Raw genomic sequence first — 20608 nt, 5'->3', positions numbered from 1 at the left:
CAATTGCTGTCCCGCCGGCTCTGTCTAGAATTCCCCGCTGGCATGAACCAAGTGTCTCGCCTTGAACTGAAAATCCTTTGGCAGCTCCCATTTTCCTATGTCCCACCTTGGAGTTTCCTGGAGAAACGCTTCTGTGCCCTACCGTGTCCTTCAGGGCCACGGCAGCTGTCTTCCTGTCTCTGGAGAGTCGGGAGGGTGGACAGGGCGCAGGGGGATGGGGCCATCTTGGCAGCAGCATTTTCCAGAGCACGCAGGTCTGCCTCCTGGATGGGAAGGAGGGTAATTCTCAACCCCATGCTCTATCGGGCTCTGCTGGCCTCAGCCAAAGTGGTTTTCCCTTGGACAGGGGCTCAGGGGAGCCATTTCTCACATCCTTGCCCCCTTTCCAAACGCATCAGAGGTTTGACTTACATGTGCACAGGTGCAAAATGAATATAGTGCAAAAGGCCGAGGGCACCCTGAACACAGGAACCCTGGGTGGGGGGCTTGGGAGAGGCGAGAAGTCTGTGCCTACATTGCCCTCCCTCCCCAGGCCACCAGGGGGGCGGGTGCTAGGGGCCCAGGAAGACGTTACCGTGGCTTACGGCCCAACCCTCCCCAGCAATCCTCATCTAGATCAGGAAGCCTCAGTATTTGGGACTTGAGCTACTCTAGGTCCTATTCAGTAGTCAAGCTACGTCTGGAGTGTGAGGAGCAGTGACTCCAGGTCATGTAAGCAGAGCACCTTCTTGCGGTTCCTTTAGTGGATTAGAAACAAAGCGTTAGAGCTGGGTGTATCATTTATAAAATATCCTTTATTTATTCTATGGAACACAGTCAAGTGGTAGCTGTAGAAAAAAAAACCCAAAACTTTAAAAAAGATATTAGTGTTCTGATCTGGCTTTGAGCCTCAAGTGAGCAGGACAGTGGCTGCAGCCACCTGCTGTGACCTGCCAAGTTCTCTCCTGCACTGGCAAGAGGTCTGGTGGGGAAGAGCTATCTGTCCAATTGCGTATAATCAAGAATCATTTATGAAGGGCAGAAGCAACCTTTATACTGCTGGTATTTGTTCGAGACATTGCTTTCAATACAGTATATTCAGGAAGTATAAAAATGTTTGCACAGGGGAGTTCCCGCTGTGGTGCAGCAGGTTAGGGATCCAGCATTGCCACAGCTTGGATTTGATCCCTGGCCTGGGAACTTCCATTTGCTGTGGGTGTGGCCAAAAAAAGTCCCCCCCAAAACAAAACAAAACAGAAAAACCCTTCTTGTTTATGGAGACTGGCTTAGATTTTTAACATTACTTTGGGAACAGTGTTTTTCTACAAATTTAGAAATTCCCTAGTTTATGTAAAATCATACTTCCTGATTTAATTAGTAAAGAGATAAAGTGTCATTCAGTATGGTAGGGTTACTTTAAGAAAAAAACCAAAAACCTCTTTTGGTGCAGTGGTTTGATTAAAAGATAGTTGGCTTGAAAATGTTAGGGAATCTCCAACCGGCAACGATACCAGAAAAATCCATAACCGTATGCGGTATGGAGCTGTTTTCACAAGACTTCCTTTCTAATAAACTCAACACTTTCTCCTCCTCTCAGATGTGAACCTCAGATGCCGAAATGCCCATGTGCCAAGTGTAGGCGTGTCGCTGAGCAAAGAAGGCTGGCAAGTCTGTCCAGCACATTTACGGTTTGCTAGGACGGTGCCTGCTTTGTGGCCTCAGACAGCAGGTGGCTGTCCATGTCCCCCAGGCAGGTCGAGGCCGTTACTGGCATGTGAAAGGGTCCTCGTCCGTTAGAACATGAGGACTTTGAGGAAAAATACCAAAAGGCTCATTACATCTGGAGGTCGATGGGAGTACGTTCAAATCCCTTCCCTGGGAATGACACGCACTGAGGTCTGGTGCTGAGCTTGGGTGACCTGCGGTCCTCATGCCACTGGCTACATGTCCCCTGGCTGGCCTGAGCCATCGACTGCCACCTTCTCCTACTGCTCTGGGAGGCTCTAAAGAGGGCATCAACCTCAACCGCAAGCCAGAGACAGGGAAAAGTCACCAACACTTCAGACCGCATTCAAAAGCGCCCCCTGACACCTTCTGTCTGCCTTCCCCAGCTTGCATCTGGTTGGGGGCTGTGAATCAGAATTCAGAATCTGTGCTGCCCAGAGGGGACAGGCACAACAGGGAGGGAACACCCAAATGCAATAAATAACAGCGAGCTCAGGACCCCTGTCCCCGCCCCTCCCCCCATCACCCCTGCTGGTGCGTCCTCATTTGAGCCGGGGGTACCGAGGCGGGGACCCCAGCCCCAAAACCTCCCTGCACAGCACGCAACGTTGGAATCCGGCTGCCGCTTCGGCACAGGATGGAGCCTCAGTCTTTCGCTTTATAGCATCATTTATGGCATGAACTAGGAACATGATGTGTTTACACAAACACACAACAATTGTACATCGGCATCTTTACAATATTAAAGGAGTCATATACAAGTCTACAGGCATCGTACAAGGGGCGGTGCCGCTGGGATGTCCCGCCCACCCAGCGGTTCTCTGTGGGCTCCCCCTCTCCACCCTTGGGGAAGTGTGACAAGGCAGGGGCTAGCCATCTTTGGGCCTGTCGTCTGAGAGACAGCAGGTCTGTGAAGACCCCTGGGTGGGTTGGGGGGGCAGTCCTTGTTGGAATCCGGGGCCAAGGGCCCAATGTATGACTGTGTCCAGGTCTTACCCACAGGCTAGCGTTACAGTTTAATTAAAATTCAGTGTGCACGTGAGTGTGGGAAAATCAGAGCTGGGTTGGCTTCCTGAGCTGGGGACCCAGAGGATGCTGCTGACTGATGAGCCCCTTCACTGTGGGGCCCATGCCTGAGGTAAGGATGCGGTGTGGCCCCTGTGGCTGGTCCCGATGGGGAGAGCCTTCTCTGGGAATCCAGATGTGAGTACACAGATAGGAATCAAAGCCCCCGGGCATCAGCAGGTCAGGTGACTCCCAAGTATAGCCTGTGCCCCAGGGGTGCAACAAAGGTAGGGTCTCAAATGGGGTTCCAGAGCCATCCATCCCTCACACCTGTACCACCCTCTTCCCAGCAGCCCCACCCATGAAGGCCCAGTTTCAGCACCCCTGGCACTGCCATTCCTGCATCTGTCCCTAGAGCTGGGACCAGAAGTTTCCAAGCCCCACTCTGTGGGCACCTGGGCCCACGTGCCCCCCAGCTCTTCCGCCCCCCCTCCCCCCATGCAGACATGCTGCGCGGCTGATTGAGCTGAGCACCAGATAAAGAAGCATTGGTCCTTGGCGGCCTCTCTGACTTGTGCCCTTACGTTACTTCTGTCTTAAATACTGTAGAAAAATAAGCCATCTCGGACGCAAGGAGACCCACTGGAGTCTGCTGTGCGTGGAGAAGGATGGACAGCTCCCTGGAGCGGGCCGGGGAGGCCTCTGCTGACCCTGCCTCGGTGAGTGCAGAGCCTCGAGGATGCTGCACTGGGCTGGGGAGCCAGGAGGCCCAGACAGTGGGCGGCAGAGTCCCCACCTCGGCATCTTTGGGTCACATCCACAGTCCTTCAGTGGGCATGCCTCCAGCATCCCACATTCTGTTGCCATGACACCGAGAGCCCTGGGGCTCCCTGGGCAGGCTTTGGACCCTCCGGCCCCACCCTCAGTCTCATACCCACCACTAAGCAGGCAGAGGCAGAACTCCCCAGCCACTGTTTCCAGGTCCCTGGGGTGTCCTCAGGGGGGCACTGAGGGAGGGCCTAGTCCAGGGGTTCCTGCTTTATTCGGACAGCGGTGGGGGTGGGCTGCGGTCGCCGCTCCTCCCGGCAAAGCACATACTCGCTGAACTGGGAGGAGTCCACGCCACCCCCGCAGGATGCGGCCACGCTGAAACCCCTCTGGAACAGCCTCTCCAGGACCTGCCGGGGGAAGAAACAGGGGTCAGCAGTGCCCAGCTGCAAGAGTCTGCCTGGCTTGCCTGTGGGGCAGGTGGGCACTAGCCTGGACAAGCTACCGTTTCCTGTGAAGACCTGTCTGGCTCACTGACAGAGGTCCTTGCAGAACTGCCAGCTGGGCAGTCACAGAAGGGAGGGGGGCAGCCAGGCCTCAGAGCTTCTCGAGTGACCCGTTCTGGACGGGCGACCACCCTGCTGCTCTGAGGGGTCCACAGCCTTGATTTAAGGAGGCAGAAAGAGCCATGGGGCCCCTTCTTTCCTCTCTGGGTATCATCTGCCCCCCCTCCAGACACGTGGTCCTAGGCCTCCCTCCTTCACTGAGGCCCCAGCAGCAGAGACCCTGCCCCCAGCCTCTGGGCAGCCACCTGCTTCCCTGAGCTGCGAGTCCCAGATGGTTTGAGGCCTGGGGGCCCATCAGCTCCAGGGAGCTTGGGGCGGAGAGGAGTCCTCCTGGTGTTTGAGTCTCAGCAGGTCTCAGTGGCCACGTGGGTGTGTGCCTCTGGGAGGTGGGGCCTAGTCACCGTGTCTGACACCTGTGTTCTGCAACTAGCAAGTTCTGATGGACAGCCTCTGGAATTTGTGGGGCGGGTTTCCCCACAAAGTCCACTCTGCCCCAAGCCCGCTCTTGGGTCTGGAAGAGCTGGTGGAAAATAGGCCCCCCCAAATCCACCTGGGACTCCCCAACTCTTAGACCCATCTGGGGCAAGAAAACAGTCTGGGCAGCTGTTTGGGGGCCTGTGGTCAGCAACCATGAGGGAGGGGGCTCCAGGCCGCCTCCACTCTCAGCCTCCGACCTGCTGCTTCTCACTGCCTGGGTTTAATTTGAATCCAAAGTCAGACTAAGGGTGTCAAATGAAACACACTTTGCTGAAAATACTCTAGGCCATTTTTATAGAACATCCTTTTGGAAAAAAAAAAAAAAAAAAAAAAAGGCACAGATCAATTTTTTTAAGTCCATCCCCCAGGCGCCATCATTTAATTATGAGCGGGACATAAATTATGCATCGACACATTGTTGCCTTTTCTGTGAGACGGCACGGAGGGCCTCGACATTTCAGGGCCCCGGCCTCCCTCCCTCTTCCCCCTGCAGCCGGGGGGCTTCGGGGGAGGTCGGGCTGAGGCGGCGCGGGGGGCCGGCCCTCACCTGCACTGAGTTGAGCCGGCAGTAGCCGTTGAGCGGGAAGCGGATGACGTGCGTGGGGTCCTGGTTCCAGCCGGCATTGACCGAGTTGCACATGACGTCGCCGGTCTCGGGGAAGACCTCCTCGATGAGCGCCTTCTCGCCGCTGAGCGCGATCCGCTCCCCCAGGTCCGGCGTGACGCGCACCACCAGGCAGTCGCAGGCCCGGCTGCGGCGCCGCTGCTCCTGCTCCTGCTGCCAGCGCTCCAGCTCGCGCACCATGGGCTGCAGCTGGTAGTACCGTGCCTCCTCGTACAGCAGGCTGAAGTCCTGCGGGGCACGCGCAGACGGGTGGGGGGTGTCGGGGGGGCTGCCCTTCCAACTCCGGGCGGCGCCCCCTCACGACGCCCCTGGGGACACAGCGGGGTCGGGGATTGTTGTTCCCACCGCAAGGACTGGAAAACGGCACGGGAGAGCTCGGGGGGGCGGGGGGGGGGGGCGCCTGTCAGGCGCCTTGAGCCCTTCCATCCGGCTCCAAGTGCTGGGGGTGGCTTCCTCTCCCTGAGGCAGAGAGAAGCCTCTGGAAAGACCCGGAGGATAGATGAGAGGAGCCCGAGGCTGTGCTCATGCCTGGGGAACAGCTACCTACTCAGAGAGGCGAGGCCGGGCCGGGTACCGGGCAGCCCCGTCCTCTCCCACCCTGGAGGAGGTCACAGCCCCACTGGGAGGCCAAACAGACCTGCCTGGGTTGCACTGTCAGCAGCAGCATCTAGCAGACCTTCTCAGCCTCAGTTTCCTCATCTATAAAATGGATGCAAACACCCAGCTCAAACAGGAGGTGAGGCTTAAAGGACAAGATCTGCCCCAGACAGAGGGGTCGTCTGGGGGGGAACCTATGCTTCTCACCAGTGCCCCACTCTCAAGCTGAGGGGGGCTCACACCAACAGCCCCTCAGGCCCTGATACTGGCCCCCTGCCACCTTTAGACATGTGTCCACCCACACCTACTCCAGTCCTGATTAGCCAAGGACCCATGACCCATGCCATTCAGGTCAAGTTTGGCCGGTCAGCCTGAGGACGCCAAGAGGGAGGCAAGAAGCCCAACCCCCAAAGCAAGGGCCCACCTCATGGGCCCTAAGTTCCTTCTACCTGTGGACTGACTCCAGCCTTTGGAACCACTCCAAAGGAAGCCTCCCCAGGCCTGTCATCAGTCAAGAACCCATCCTGTCCCTACGCAGGGGTTCCTCAGGGCTCCATGCTGGGCCTCTGCTCTCATCCACTAGAGGTGTTAAATGATACCTGCAAACCAACATGCCCCAGATCTTTCCTCACAGGCTCAACCCGACGCTCCGCGGGCTCTACCACACAGGAGTAGGGTGCTACACCCCCCAGCCTGTTCTACCCTGGGCCTCCACACACCATCCCGCCCAGGACCCAAGCTGCAGGCCGGAGGCACCCTCAGAGCCCCCGACCCCCATCCTCCACACTTGTGGCTTTTGCATCTTTTTCCTAAGCATGAATCTACGCTACACTCTGCTCCACCTTCGCTGCCCCCTCCCTCCTGCTCTCCCCAGCTCCCACCCTCCCCGCATCCTTCTCCACACAGCAGATCTGACGGTGATTCTCCTACACACAGCCCTTCCACTGCATTCGGGGGGAAAATGACAAATGCAGAGCCAGCCACCAAGGTCCTGACATCAAACAGCAGCCTGCCTTCCCGCTCTTCCCCTCCCAGTTCAGACGGCCCCAGGCCGACAACCCCAGCTGGGATATCTATCAAGCTCCTTGCCAACCCCTCTCCCAGCCCCCAAGGCCTGTCTGCCCCCCACTTCCTCCATCACCACCCAGAGAAACATCCTTGCCTCCAAACCCACCCGGGCCTGGTGCCCCCGTGGTTCATTCTCACAACACTCTCTGCTCCTCTGAAGTGTTGGCCCCTGTGGGATTCAAATTTTTTTTTTCTTTCTTTTTTTTTTGGTTCAACATCTATCTTCCCACTAGACGGTAACCACTCTGGGAACAGGACCCACATCTTGCCTGGTGTTTGACTGCCTTTTTAGCTGGACCTTGGTTGTTGGCCCTCAGCAACTGAAGGATAAAACAGCCCCAGGGCCATTCTCCTGGGTGCGGGAAGGAAGGAAGGGAAGGACCTTTGCTGGTCAGAGCCGGGGTAGCCCAGCTGGGATGCCTGTGCCGTGAGGGGCCCGTGCCGAGGCAGGCCTCTTGGGAGCACAGTCAGCTGCCAGGCAGGCTCTCCCGGAGACCGGGGGGGGGGGTCACCTTTCATTTAGGTGTTTGGTTTGGATCAGGGTTGTCCCTCTGCAAAGTGCCAACAAGGAAACAGATGTGGGGAACCTCCAACTCCCATCACTCCCATACACCCCAGTCCTTCAACACGGCAAACGTGAAACGGGGGTAAGCTGCCACTGCTTAAGTGTTGTTACACCCTGATAAATAAGCTCCAAATGTGAGAACACAAAATTAGTTTAGAAAAACTGATTTAGCCCTTGGCTTCATCGTTTAAGTTTTTACGGTTGCCATGACAACCGTGGGCCCATTTATTAAGTCACAGCGTCCCCTGTGTAATGCCACCGCACAAGCAGCACCGGGGAGCCGCCGGCCGCCGACGTACCTTGAAGTCATCTGGGAGCAGCAGTTTCGACGTGCGCAGGAAGCTCAGGATGTAGCGGAAAATCTCTCCATCCCGGTCGATGAAATAATGTTGCTTCAGACTGTCCAGGACGATGGGCTCAGTGCCATTGAAGAGGCGGCTTATTCTGCGAGAGAGAGAAAGAGAGAGATGGAGAGCCAGTGTGGGACCGAAGGGCCAGTCCTCCCGCCCTGACCCCACTTCCTGGGGCCTGCCCTGCTGGAGACGGGAGGGGCCTCACATGGGTGACTCTGGGATGGTGCCAGGCCCGAAGAGGGTGTCTGCAGCCAGACCAGAGTCAGGCCGGACACCAGAGCAGCCACAGGCGCATGCACAGACCCCACCTGCCCTCACCAGCCACAGCCAGAGACACACCCAGCAGTACACACCCGCCCACGGACACAGATACAGGCCTGAAGACTCCAGGGAGACAGACACAGCTGCCTCGTCCCACACACACACACACACACACAAACCCTTGCCAGACAGACCTGCCTGGAAAACTCCCACCCACCATCGGACACCCCAGCCCCTGGCCGCACGCCCGGCGGACACGTGCAGACCAGCCATGACACCCTTGGGTCACACACATCCACTATACCCAACCCACGTGAGCAAGCATCAGACACGACACACACTGGGCAACAGGCACAGGGGCACGTGGTCCCCTCCCTCACGATACACAAATCCCAGGCAGACCCAGACACATCCAGGGGAAGGACGTACCAGGCAACCTGAATCCACACCTGAGAAACTCAAACCACACACACAGCCGTGCACTCCGGGAACGCGAGGGGAGAGCAAAGGCAGGCAGAGAGGACAGCGTGTACACTGCAGCCATAGTGTGTCTATGCGTGTGTGTACACACATACCAGTATGGATGCATGCAGAACAGATGTGCACACGTGGGAAGGGACGGAGAGGGGAGGCAGGTCCCAGCACCCCGCCCTCTGAAGGACTATGGTTCTGATGAAACACAGGACCTGCAGGAAGCTCCTGGGGAGCCCTGAGGCCCATCTCGTCCCACTCCAGGGAGGAGGAGCTGGGCTTCGGAACCAGAGCTGCGCCCCCCCCCCCCCCCCCCGCCCTCCACTGCCCAGGGCAACAGGCTCTGCTTTGACTAACTTCCCCTGCAGACCCCAAGGCCCCCATCGGGAGCGTTAGGATCCCCCAACAAGGGACGATAATAGCCGAGAGCTCAACTCCAGAACAGAAGGGCAGTGGACACGGTCTCCCCAGGGACAGATATCCTGGGACAGGCAGGCAGGGCCACCCATGTGTCCCCAGCTGGACTCTGCAACAGCCTGGGAGAAGGGTGGCCTTCCAGCTCAGCCTGCACAAGCTGAGGCTTAGCCCCTTCCTCTCTACCTGCGCCTGGAAGGACCCCCCAGGAATGCTCCCCTCCCCCTCAGCGGCCCAGTCCTCTGTCCACTCTTCAGGCCCTGCCCTGCCCCCACCAACGTGTGCCAGGGGCACCAAGCTGGGCAGAAGCTGAGGGGTTACAGCACTCTCTGGGGGCGGCACCGACACTGTCCACTCTGCTGGCCTTGCACACTTCAGGCATCGGCCGTGAGCATCTGCCCAGGGGTGGAGCACACCTGTTCTGTGTAACGGGCAAGACTGCCTCGTGGATGAGTGTGGGTAGGTCAGAGCCCGCAGGAGGTGTGCAGAGGCCTAAGCCTGTGGAACCAGTGCCACGGTTGCCCAGACACAGCTCAATTCGGAGCGCCAAAGGTCATGGAGCCCTATCAACACCCCCCCAGGCCTGATGACAAAGATCCTGGGGGACACCACCCTGCTGGAGAGCTCTGTGGGCTCCACGGCTCCCCAGGACCCAACCTTAGGAGAGCTTGTGCATTCACAGAATAAGGGCCACTCAGCATCCCTGGAGACAGACGGGACGGAGCAAGGCTGCTAGGTGCCATGGGCAGTGACCAGCAGACAGCTGAGGGTCCCCCTGCCCCCGCCGCACCTGCAGGAAGAAGTAAGCGCCACATCTATGGGTAAGCCAGCAAGTCTGAGGCCTTGGCCTCCCTGCAGAATTTTCTCACCCTTCCCGGTTAAGCGCAAGCCATGTTCTAGGCCTGGCTGTGCGGCAAACCCCTCTGACATCAGGCTGTGAAGCTCCATATCATCCTGTCGCTTTAGCGGACTCCTAATCCTCCGCATTCCAGGACTGCCTGGCTTCTATGTTGGCTAATTGGTCCAAGGCTGGATGGCTCTCACTTGGCTTTATTTCAGGATTGGCAGGCTCTGGGTCCTTCCATGGTTCAGGGTCTCTTCACAGACTAAGGCCTTTCACACCCTCAGGGTCTGAAGCCATCAAGGATGTGCGCAGCCTGAGGGAAGGTTACGACAATCACTTCCAAGGGACCTCCAGGGGACAAGTGTGTGGTCTTGAGAGTCAGTCCCCACTGCAGGCTACCCTCCGAGGGAGGCTGAGGTTTGGGTACCAACTTCGCAAGTCTTCCGTGGAATAAGCTGGCCAGTTCTGACCTGGGTCGCCATTTTCTTCTTTTCTAAAGCTTTGGCTCTAGAGTTCCTATTGTGGCTCAGTGGAAACAAACCCGACTGGGATCCATGAGGATATGTGTTCGATCCCTGGCCCCAAGGATCTGGTGTTGCTATGCACAGACACGGCTTGGATTTGGAGTTGCTGTGGCTTGTGGGGCTGTGGTGTAGGCTGGCAGGTGCAGCTCTGATTCGACCCCCAGCCTGGGAACTTCCATATGCCACAATTATGGCCCTTTAAAAAAAAAAAAAAAAAAAGCAAATAAATAAATAAAGCTTTGGCTCTAATTTCCTGGATGTTTCAGTAGAAGGTTTTATTAGGTCTGAAACGCCTGGACATCTTTTTTTCTTTTTTTTTTTTCTTGTTTTTAAGGCATGTGTGGGATTGAATCGGAGCTTGGGCCACAGTCACAGCCACACGGGATCCAAGCTGCCTCTGCGATCTACACCACAGCCCATGGCAATGCCGGATCCTTAAACCACTGGGCAAGGCCAGGGATTGAACCTTTGAGTCCTCATGAGTACTAGTCGGATTCATTTCCATTGTGCCACGGTGGGAACTCCCTGAAGCTCCTGGACACCTTAATTTGTTGCTTCCTACAGCCAGGATGGACGCCAGCTAGGACGTCCAGCAAGCGGGGTGGCAGACCCAGGGAGCCCACTCCCCGCCCGCGGCAGCTGGGCTAGGCTGTTCTGGGGGAGGCCCGATGGCTAGTCCTTGGCTGGCTGTCGGAGCTCCCTGCTTTGGAGCCACCCTGACCAGCCAGGATGCTGGTCAGAACCAGAAGCCCAGGAGTAGCTCAGTGGGCACAGGGACGGGGGGCGGGAGGAGGCACAAGCCTGCTAGTCTGACAGCACTGTCCAGGGCGGGACTTCGCTGACTTCCAGAAACGGCCCCGAGGGACCTTAACCCAATGTCTCCATCTCCAGGTGACTCACACATCGGGCAACACCAGGTGAGGGATTAAATCTCTGTTTTCAGATTTAGTGAAAGTCTTTTTTTTTCTTTTTTTTTTTTTTTGGTCTTTTTAGGGCCACACCGGTGGCATATGGAAGTTCCCAGCTAGGGGTCCAATCGGAGCTGCAGCTGCCGGCCTGCACCACAGCCCCAGCAATGCGGGATCTCTGACGCCAGATCCCCGACCCACTGAGCGAGGCCAGGGATCAAGCCTGAGTCCTCATGGATACTAGTCGGGTTCATTACTGCTGAGCCACAAGAACTCCGAAAACCAGTTTTTAGATGTTAATAATTCACTCAAAGAAGGACAAGAGAGATCTGAGGGGCCCTCGCTGGCACAGCTGCCCAACCCACTGCTCAGGCCTGGCCTCACCCCATGTCCTGACTGTCCTCCAGGTCACACCACCCCCCTCCTCCCCGGCTGCTGGGCCAAAGCCTCCAAGCCTGGGGAGCAGCTCTGCCGGAGCTGGAGCCGGAAGCCATCCAGGCAGAACAAGAGATTCATCCTGAGGCCCAGCCCCGGGAAAGAATGCAAACTGCCACCCCCTCTGGGCACATCCTGCAGGCGGAGGGTCTCACGCTAGGTCACGGGGCCACAGGGGCCTCAGGTCCCCCACCCCACGGCGGAGCAGGCAATGGGCTGGGATGGGCTGCGCTGTGGGTCTGGGAGGGGTGGACCAGCCCCTGCCGGCCCCGCTCCAGGCAGCAGCCTGGAGACAGAAGGAGGCCGTTCCCCGGAGGCCTGGGCCCTGATGACTCCAGAAAGGCAAACGTCTGTCTGATTGCAGGAAACACCCTTCAGAGAGGCTCTGGACAAGGGTTTTATGAATTTCACTCGCAAACGTCGTCAACCGATTAAGGGATGATCTATATCAAACAATGCGGGAATGCCGCAGAAGGCGAAATTGAAATGAAATAAGCAGAATCCATCTCCATCCTAGACAGGGATCTGCCAGCGAGCACCCAGGCCACATGGCTGACGTGGCCTCCAGGTTGCTGCCCACTCCCCCCGAGCCCCCTCCCCACCCCCAGGCCACCAGGTCACAAGTGCCCCAGGCCTGGCTTATGTTAGGCGGAGAGACAGAAGCACCAACTGCCACCTGTACCCCCCTCCCCAAACTGTGAAGCAGACACTGCATCGGCTCCAGTGGCCTCTTCTCCAGGGAGCACTCCTGCCTCCCCAGAGGGCGCCACCCTGGCCTCTGACAGCTCCCAAAGCAGCCACCTCCACAAACGAGGAATCCTCTGTGCTCTAAGCAACCACACTGGCGATGAGGCAGCCTGATCAGAAGCTTCCCAGAAATGATCCCGCGGTGTCTGGGGGATTAATTAATTCCTATTTTTATTTTAAATGTCTAAAACAGGGGTGATGCCCTGCAGCCTTTGCCCTCCCACTGCCAGCCCTCGGCGGTGGTTGCCTCACTGTACCAGGACGAAGCAGTCACAGGCTCTGCAGGCAGCACACCGCCTCCCCTTTAGAAGATGCCCCTGAGACCGTCTCCCCCACCACTTCCAGGCAGCCCCACTGCTACCCAAGGGGAGATCAGCTGGGCCCCTAGGAGGGAAACGCCCCAGACGCAGAAGCAGGAGAGTCAGCAGTGTGGGCCACCTCCTGTGGGGGAGCCCAGGAGTTAGAAGCACCAGGGTGCTTGGCAAAGCGCCCTATACGGAGGGTCCTGGTCAGAGACACTTTGCCTGCTGAGGGGCAGGAGGGGCACAGGGATATAGCTGTGGCCGCCCCCGAGCATCCTGGAAGCCCCAGGCAGTCACTGCAACCCCCGCCCCCAACTCCAACGGAGCCTGCTGCTAGCCCTCAGGGTCCAGCAGAGGCCACCCACATAGACGATGGCAAACTGCAGCTCTCCCGTCCTTCCCTTTACGCACCTTCCCAAGGGTTTAGACTGGGAAATAGAATTAACTGTTTCTCCCCAAGAAGAACACAGCAGCTTTGTTCACCTATGGTCCCCTGCAAAGGCCAAGCCTGAGTCCCACTCAAGAGGAGCCTGAAGGTCCCTGAGATGCCCCAGCCAGAGGCGGGCCAGGGTGCAGGTGGCTCTGCAAAGTGACCTCTACCAGCAGGTCAGGAGCTCCACCTAGCACTACCAATGCCACCAGCTCAGGGTTACCAGTCTCCTTCGACAGCAGATTCGCCCTCCGAATCCTTAGTTCTCCAGATCTGGGAGCAGGGGTGCCCTGGAGAGTCCTGCCTGTTGGCTGGGAGCAGGCTGTAGGTGCAGCCTGTCACCACCACATACCCCGGTGCTCCGACAGGCTCGGCTCTTACCTGGAGTCAGGGTACTTGGTGAGCGTGGCCAGGCTGCTGGTGTACATGTGGCCCCCCACGTCGATATGCACAGGCGCATTGGACTTAGTGAGCTGGGCGGGCAGTGGGATCCCCTGGGCGGCCAGGGGAGATACAGGTGACCGGGTGAGAGACAACCGGGACATGCTTCCTCCCTCCTGGAGACGGAAACGAGGCAAAAACAAAAGGTTCCTCCGCGACCGAGCTGTGTACTCCCTTTATTGCCAATGTGATCACAGATCTAATCAGATCACTTCTGCCTGTGCCTGATCACATATTCAGCTGACAAATTATGGCCACCACTGTAATTAAGTGTATTTGCATCATTTTCTTCAAAGTACCAGAGGGGAAAAAAGAAAGATGCTTATTAGCAATAAGAAATCAAGAAAAAAAAATTTTCAAGGTGTCAGCCTCCAGGGGCATAAAACAAACTGCAAAATTCTAATTAAAGGTCGCGGGCTTATGTGTTAGATGTGAAATATCCCCTGACAAACGAATCACCAATTTGTGAATTGGGATTCAGGGGTTTTTGCAAGTTTGTCTCAGTAACGAGACACCTCTAAATTAGTGACTTCCTCAGCACCTAAGGCGTTGAGTTTCATACATGTAGTAAATTTCACATCAAATTAAGAGCAGTTTTGTTTCAAAAAATACATAATCCTACAGTCAACAGCCATCTCTTGAATGCCAGGGCTGTGGCTGCGAGGAAGGGCAGCCAATGTGCAGGTGCCTGGGAAGAAGGCAAAGTGGGGGTCCCCAGCCCACCCCGCTGGCTCTCACCGCGGTGCCGGTGCTGCCGTGGGCGTGATGCGAGGACCCGCTCGGCCGCTCCTTGCGGTGAGGCATCTAGGCTTCCATCGCTGCCCAGAGTATCTGCGAGAAGCACCAGACAAAACCAGACAGGACTTACTCCTCAGTAGCTGCGGGTGCCGTGTGTCTCCCCAAGTCAAGATGCTTATAATGGTCCTTGTGGCACATGCTTCCCGGGACCCCATGTCCTACCACACAGCCCGATCTGGATCGCATTCCCCCTGCCCCCAGCCCATAATAACGCCACTAACCTGTCCCCATGCCCCAGAGCAAGCCTCTAGGCCAGAGGAAATCTCAGTCTCTCTCTCTCTCTCTCTCTCTCTCTCTCACACACACACACACACACACACACACACACACACACACACACGTGTTTTCAGGGCAGCTCCATGTCTGCTAATTCAGCTAATGACAGTACTGAAACATATGCTCACCATTATTGCCCCAAAATGTTTCAGAACAAATCTGATTTTCCTGGTATTTTGGTTTCGAGCCACATTACCAAGCGTGTCTCCTCTTGCTTCAGCAGAGAACCCTGGGGACCACCGCTCAGAAAGGATCCCCCACCCTCCACGGGCTGGGGGGCCCCAGGACCTCTTTGAACGGGGTCTCCGCTGTGTTAGGATGTAGCTCGCCACGGGCTGGACACAGAGGGGCCTCTTCCAGCAGAAGCCAGGGAAGGGCGAAAGTCACTTAGGAAGCCACCGCTCCCCTGTGGCTCCTTAGAGAGGAAAACTCTTTGTTTGCCCAGCCTGCACCTCTGCAGTTTGTCCCCAGACCCCCAGAATGGTCTTGTCTGTGCCTAATTTATTCTAGATCCCTTCCGGATCACAGCCCCCAAGGCATTAGAGAGGAGACAGCAGCTCGGTTAATGAACCCTCTCTCCTGCCCCCTCCCCACAGTCACTCAGCTACTCTCCTCTGTGCCAAAACCACCTGAAATAAAATTGTCCCACGGTCTCTAGAAGCTGCCAGAAGACACTTTGCAGGCCCTATGCAAGAGGGCTGGATGACAGCAGATTTAAGCAGCCCCTTCCCCTGCCTTGGGGCATCTCATGGGCAGGGGGAGCTTTGCATAGTGAATATGGTTGTTTCCCCCCCCCCCCCCCCCCCGCCCCTTACTGGCCTCCACACACCTAAACCTGAACTTCTCAGAGGTTTCACCCCAGCCTCCCTCAAGGACTGCCTCTGTGCCTTGATATTCAACATTCAGTTTTAAGACATGGACCAAAGTCCAATGAGAATCAAATCCTGCAAATTCAAGTCAGGTCACTCTCCTAGGATTCGTTCTGCCCTTGGTGTCCTGGCAAGTTCTCTGACAGGAAACTGGGGTGGGAGTTGCTCTTAGCAGGCAGTGATGTTTCATTTATAGCTCCCAGGGTCTGCAGCTTTTGGCATTCCTGAGCTCCCCCTGAAAGCTTTCAAAAGAAAACCAGGTCACTTATCTCAAGGAAGTTCTGAGAAACCAAAACATATCTCAGGAATGGGTTCTCCTGCCCTGGGAGGCTCTGCTGGGGGAGGAGTCAGAAGGAAAGCCACACTGAGGATAAACTGTGCTGGAAGGAATTCGGATGGAAATTCTATCAGAGCGGACTGCCCAGTGTTCTCCCTCCTACTACCAGGACACTGCTCAGAAGTGACATTTAACACCTAGTACCCATCGCAAAAGCTGCTCCAGCCTGTTCTCACCCAGCCTCTTTCCCATCGCAAGCACAACCTGATGTTCGTGGCAAACCAGAAACTCACTCACCATTGGAAGCCCCAGGCTGTACGCCTTGACTCGAACCTCCACTGCTCCCTCCGACAAACGCATCTGTGCTGGACCACGACCCTTTCCCCGAGACCACTGCTGAGGTCAGAAGCATAAAGTGGGTACACGAAGAGACACAAGTTCATTCCTCCAGCACCAGCATCAAACCCCACGACCCAGCCCCAGCGCGCCACGGCCCTCCCGAGGATCAGCCAAACCGCCTGTTGCAGGAGCTTCGGCGGTAGAGTGCTCCACGGCCCCGCAGGTTTCCAAACTAGCTGGGTATTGACCCGCTTCTCCAAGCTGCAGCGGGAGCCCCGGGTCCCGCGCCCGCCCCACCGCCGCCGCCGAGCCCCGCCCGCCCGAGCAGAGGGAAGCGAGCAGAATGCCACGCTCATTTACACACAAAATGATTTTGTGTCCCATTGTGCTCGCAGTTGTTCAGCTCTCTGGGGGTGATTAAACTGGCTGAGCTGCGGCAGCTTGAGACGATTTCACTAAATCGCTTCTTCGTGAAGTCGCTTCTTTGCTAAGCTGTTATTTTAACCATAAAAGGTAAACAGAAGGCGCCTCGAGAGCTCCCTTCGGCTCTGCGCCCAGGGCGCCAGCCCGGGGCTAGAGGGCCAGGGGCCTGCAGAATTGCCCAGGAGGTGGGCTAGAAGGGAGGCAGGCGGGCCACCTGGCGCGCGCCAGCCCCTCCACGGAGCCCGCCGGCCGCTGTGAACTTCGGGGCGGCCGGAGCCGGCTGGGCCCAGGCCCGCGGCGCCGCGGGGCGGGGGTGGCCGCGGAACCCAGAGCGCCTGGCAGGACCGGGAGGGGTGTGCGGCAGGGGCGGGGCGGAAGACAAAGTTAAATCAAGAGGCAGACACTTAAGAGACCACAGATGGGAAGCTCGCCTAATTAAGGACGTAAAAGCGCTTTTGTTCTCAAAGTTTATTGTTGCCGGGATTAAAAAAAATTAATTGAAACTAATGCTGTTATTCACTCGTGCAGTTAAATTCCTTCATGCACATTTGAGACACCGAGTGAAAACTTGAAGCTTATCTTTCTGCAGCCGGGGGTGGGGGGCGCGGAGGACGGAAACGCGCTCCAGCTAAGGGGGAGGGGGGGCTGTTTGAGAGTGTGTGCCGGTGCGCGCGTCCAGGTCTGGGGGTACCGGCGGGGTGCAGGGCTCCGGCGGCGACGACCGCGTCTCCGCGCGGCCCGCCTGGGGTTCCAGACCCGCGCGCTTGGGATGACCCACCGGCGCGCCAGCCCCTTCCGCTCCGTTTGGGACTCGCGGGTGGGCCTCTGAGGACGCACATCTGTCCCGTTGGAGACTTTTTCTCTCCCTGATTTGGACACCAAGCCCGGCCCAATCAGCCCGAAGCCCCAGCTGCGTGAGCCCGGTTCTGACCCCGGAAACTCGCTGGCTCTGCAGGGCGCTCGGCCCTGCACTGAGGCCCAAGTGCCCGGACCTGAACGCCACCCTCCCCCCCACCCCGCCCCGCGCGGCAGGAAGCTCGGTGCCCGCCCGCGTGGGGAGGGTCCACCCGGGGCCAGGGCCGGCCCACGTGGGCAATCCCCCCTTCCCGCGCCAGGCCTTTGTGCTGGGTGCCCCCGCGCCGCCAGTCCCCGCCGCCTTGCACCGGGACAAAGCAGCCGCCCCCGCCCAGGTCCGAATCCCGGCCGGGCGACTTTCTGGGTATCACAGCCACTTTAGGGACAGGGGTGCGCGTCGCTGAGCGGTGGCCGCCCGCGCGGGGCTTACCTCGGAGCCGGAGCGGCGGATCCGGCTCGGGCGCAGCCCCCGCCCCCCGCAGCCGCCGGTCTCGGGCGCCGGGCACAGCCTCGCCGCCTATGCTCGCCGCGCGGGTCGCTCCGGTCTCGTCCTGGAGTTACTTTCTCTCTCGCCCCCAACCCTCCCCCCACCCACCCCTCCCGCCCCGGCCCCCGCTTCGCGCGGCCCCTCGCGGCGCGGCGCGCCGGGGCCTCCCCTCCCCGCCCTCCCCTCGCCTCCTCCCCTCCTCGCGGCCGCCGCCGCCGCCTCCTCTTCGCGCCGCTCTCCGGCTGCCCTCCCGCCGCTCCCACCTCCTCTCCTCCCTCCTCTCTCTCCAGCGGCCTTCCCCGGTTGCTGGCGAGAAAACCAGCCCCCCACCTCAGCCCTCAGCCCGCGCCCCGTCGCGGCCGAGCCCGGACGCCAAGGGCAGCGATCCGGCTCCAAATTACCCAGCGCGGCGAGCGCGAGCGGGAGCGCGCGGCGACTCCTGGCTCGGGGCTTGGCTGCGCCGCGGGGCAGAGGATTAGAGTCGCAATTAGCTCCGCGCGCCCGCGCCTACCGCGCTCGGCGACAAAAATGCGCCGTTTCCCTTCCTTTAGCCGGGCGAGCACCACCCGCCTCCCCCGAAGCCTGCGCCTTCCCGCCGTGGCCTCCGCCAGGACCCTCCCGGGAGCGGTGCGCCCAGGCCCCCGCGCCCTCCGCCGCCCAGCCCCCCGCCCCCCGCCGGCCAGCCACGCGGCGCCCGGGCCTCCTCCGGGCTCGGGAGGGGGCGGGGGAGAAGCTGATTTTAATCATTGTCATTTCATCTGATGTAATATTTCCCCGGGCGCTTTCAGCTGGGCATAAATTTTCGGCTCCCAAATAAGTAACACAGGGCACGTTTCTCACATTTCTTGACTCCTCGGTTACAAAGAGGAGAGCAGCCGCCGCCGCGGCGCCCGGGGCCAGGGGCGGGACTTGGGAAGAAACTGGGCTGCGAGTCGGCCGGGGCTGGAGCGGAGCCGGGGGCCAGAGCCGCCCCTCCCCCTCCCCGGCCTTCCTCCCCGGGTCTCTGCCCCGACCGCCCCTCTACCGGGGAGCAGCGCCGCCCGTGACGTCTGCGGACACGCGGTCGGCTACCGCGGGGGAGGGGGGCGCCCGGCCGGCCCCCCGCGGCCAGACGCGCCATTTCCTTGACTCGCGCGGCGCGATGGAGACGTCTAACGCCAAGACTCCTCGCGGCGCCGAGGCCTGCGCCCAGGGCGTCCCCCCTGGTCCCCGAGGCGGCTGCCGCTTCCTCCTCCTGTCCTACCTCCTCCTCCCCTTCCTCTTTCTCTCGCTCCCCGCCCGTCCCCCACCTCCGCCTGCTCCTGGACCACTTCCCGGCTCCTAGGAAACGGAGCACGGAGCCTCCAGTGCCGCGCGCCCGGCCTGCACTGCGCCCCCGTCCGGCTTCGGGGACGCCCTGGCTCGAGCCAGGCTCGAGCTGGAGGACGGGTGCGCTCCAGCCCAGAGCCGCGCCGGGGCCCCCACCCCGAACTCCAGCCGGACCTGGGCGCCCTCTAGCGGCCCCACTCTCAGGGGCCGCCAGGGGCCGGCCCGGAGCGGGGGCACGAGCGGGGGTGGGCGGGGGCACGAGCGGGGGTGGGCGGGGGCACCGGCGGGAGGAGAAAGAGCTGTGGGCCTTCTTCTCCTTGGCCAGGGGACCTCGCGCGTGGAAAGAGCTCCCAGACCGCGCTTCTGGAACTTCTCCACGCGGGAATAAGCAGAAACTTTCCTCCTAAGGGAAGGTTTCATTTATTTATTTATTTTAGACCTTGAACTACAGGAGAAGGGGGAAATTTTCTCATTAAAGTTACATCCCTGCAGTTAGTTCAATTACTTGATATATGCAGAAGATGTTGTAAATTTATAGATTTAAATAGCTTACAAAGATGCCGCAGGCCCCATCAGTTAATTTCCTTAATTTATGGATTTTTGGCTGCTCCTAGAACAGAAAGGGGCCCTGGAAGTAGGTCAAGGAGCTGTACAGCGGTTCTAGCACAGCCCATGGGCTGCCCACTCTGCTCCCCACGCCCTGGCACCCCCCGGGCTTCTGGCTCCCAGCTCAGGCCTGACAGCACTACTCTCTGCTCTCTATATTTTGGCCAAGCCAGGCCTGGGAGGTCTGCTTTCGTCCGTGGTGACTCCGTCTCCCCAGGGCTGCACTGCCATGCCAAGAAGAGCAAAGCCTCCATCTCCACCCGCCCCTCCCAGCACTGAGGGAATGGAGCCAGAAGCAAGGGTCCCAACTACTCTGACCTCCTGTGTCCCCCCTAAAATGGTAGCTGGGATCCCAAGTGGAGAAGGCCATGTCTGGATGCCTCAGGCTTCTTCGGGGTAAGAACCTTCCCCCTTCTCAAGCCTTTGAGCGCTGGGGGGAAGCGGTGAGCATGAGGAAGAATGCTCCAGGCTCCTGTCTGAGGAGCCCAGACCCACTGAGAACCCCAACCCTCATGGCCTCATCGCCTCTCACCCCTCTCATCCCACCGGGTAGGTGCCTGATAGAGCTTCTTTGCTTCGTGTTCAATATGGACGAATATATACATATAAATTAATACTTAGAAGATGGGTATAAACTAAACTGTTTTAGGAGGCCACATGGCGATGTGATTAGTATTGGTATTCATGATTTAACATTTCTTTTCCCACTAGATGAAGTTTCTAAGATTTGCAAGGTACATGTCAAGGACGGGTGTATAAATGGATTTTTATTTATTCACAACTCCAAGACTAATTGCTTCTCTTTGCCTCAAGGCCACGAGATGGGTTTTAATATGACACTTCAAAAGTATTCATGGAACTACAG

The 20608-nt window shown here is 58.5% G+C and overlaps 1 protein-coding gene across 7 annotated transcripts; it reads right to left on the bottom strand.

Annotated features, from left to right (window-relative positions):
• Positions 1–774: 774 nt before the first annotated feature.
• On the bottom strand, positions 775–19302 carry KCTD15 (potassium channel tetramerization domain containing 15). 7 transcript variants are annotated; one of them, XM_084960422.1, is made up of 7 exons: positions 19119–19302; positions 16023–16121; positions 14244–14336; positions 13446–13621; positions 7675–7819; positions 5068–5373; positions 775–3887 (listed from the first exon to the last, which is right to left on the bottom strand). In XM_084960422.1, exons 3-7 carry the CDS (start codon positions 14307–14309, stop codon positions 3729–3731), a joined length of 852 nt encoding a protein of 283 aa, XP_084816548.1. In that variant the 5' UTR covers positions 14310–14336; positions 16023–16121; positions 19119–19302; the 3' UTR covers positions 775–3728. The 7 variants fall into 7 exon arrangements, with proteins under 7 accessions (XP_084816548.1, XP_084816547.1, XP_084816549.1 ...); XM_084960421.1 differs by having other exon boundaries at positions 16023–16118; XM_084960423.1 differs by lacking the exon at positions 19119–19302 and adding an exon at positions 18670–18813 and having other exon boundaries at positions 16023–16118.
• Between the last annotated feature and the right edge of the window lie 1306 nt (positions 19303–20608).

Source organism: Sus scrofa, chromosome 6, assembly GCF_054392235.1.
Source record: "Sus scrofa isolate SSC_HxYL_T2T_F1_AM1 chromosome 6, Sscrofa_HxYL_maternal_Yorkshire_Landrace_v2.0, whole genome shotgun sequence".
Classification (NCBI taxonomy): domain Eukaryota; kingdom Metazoa; phylum Chordata; class Mammalia; order Artiodactyla; family Suidae; genus Sus; species Sus scrofa.
Note: the sequence above shows the minus strand (reverse complement) of the source record. Positions and strands in the feature narration are given on the sequence as shown.

What these genes read in the sequence shown, in the direction of transcription:
- KCTD15 (XM_084960422.1), bottom strand. Translation starts at nt 14,309, where the DNA reads ATGCCTCACCGCAAGGAGCGGCCGAGCGGGTCCTCGCATCACGCCCAC. An exon ending in TGCTCCCAGATGACTTCAAG is followed by an intron (nt 5,374 to 7,674) that starts GTACGTCGGCGG and finishes CGTGCCCCGCAG; the next exon opens with GACTTCAGCCTGCTGTACGA. An exon ending in GCCGGCTCAACTCAGTGCAG is followed by an intron (nt 3,888 to 5,067) that starts GTGAGGGCCGGC and finishes TTCCCCCGGCAG; the next exon opens with GTCCTGGAGAGGCTGTTCCA.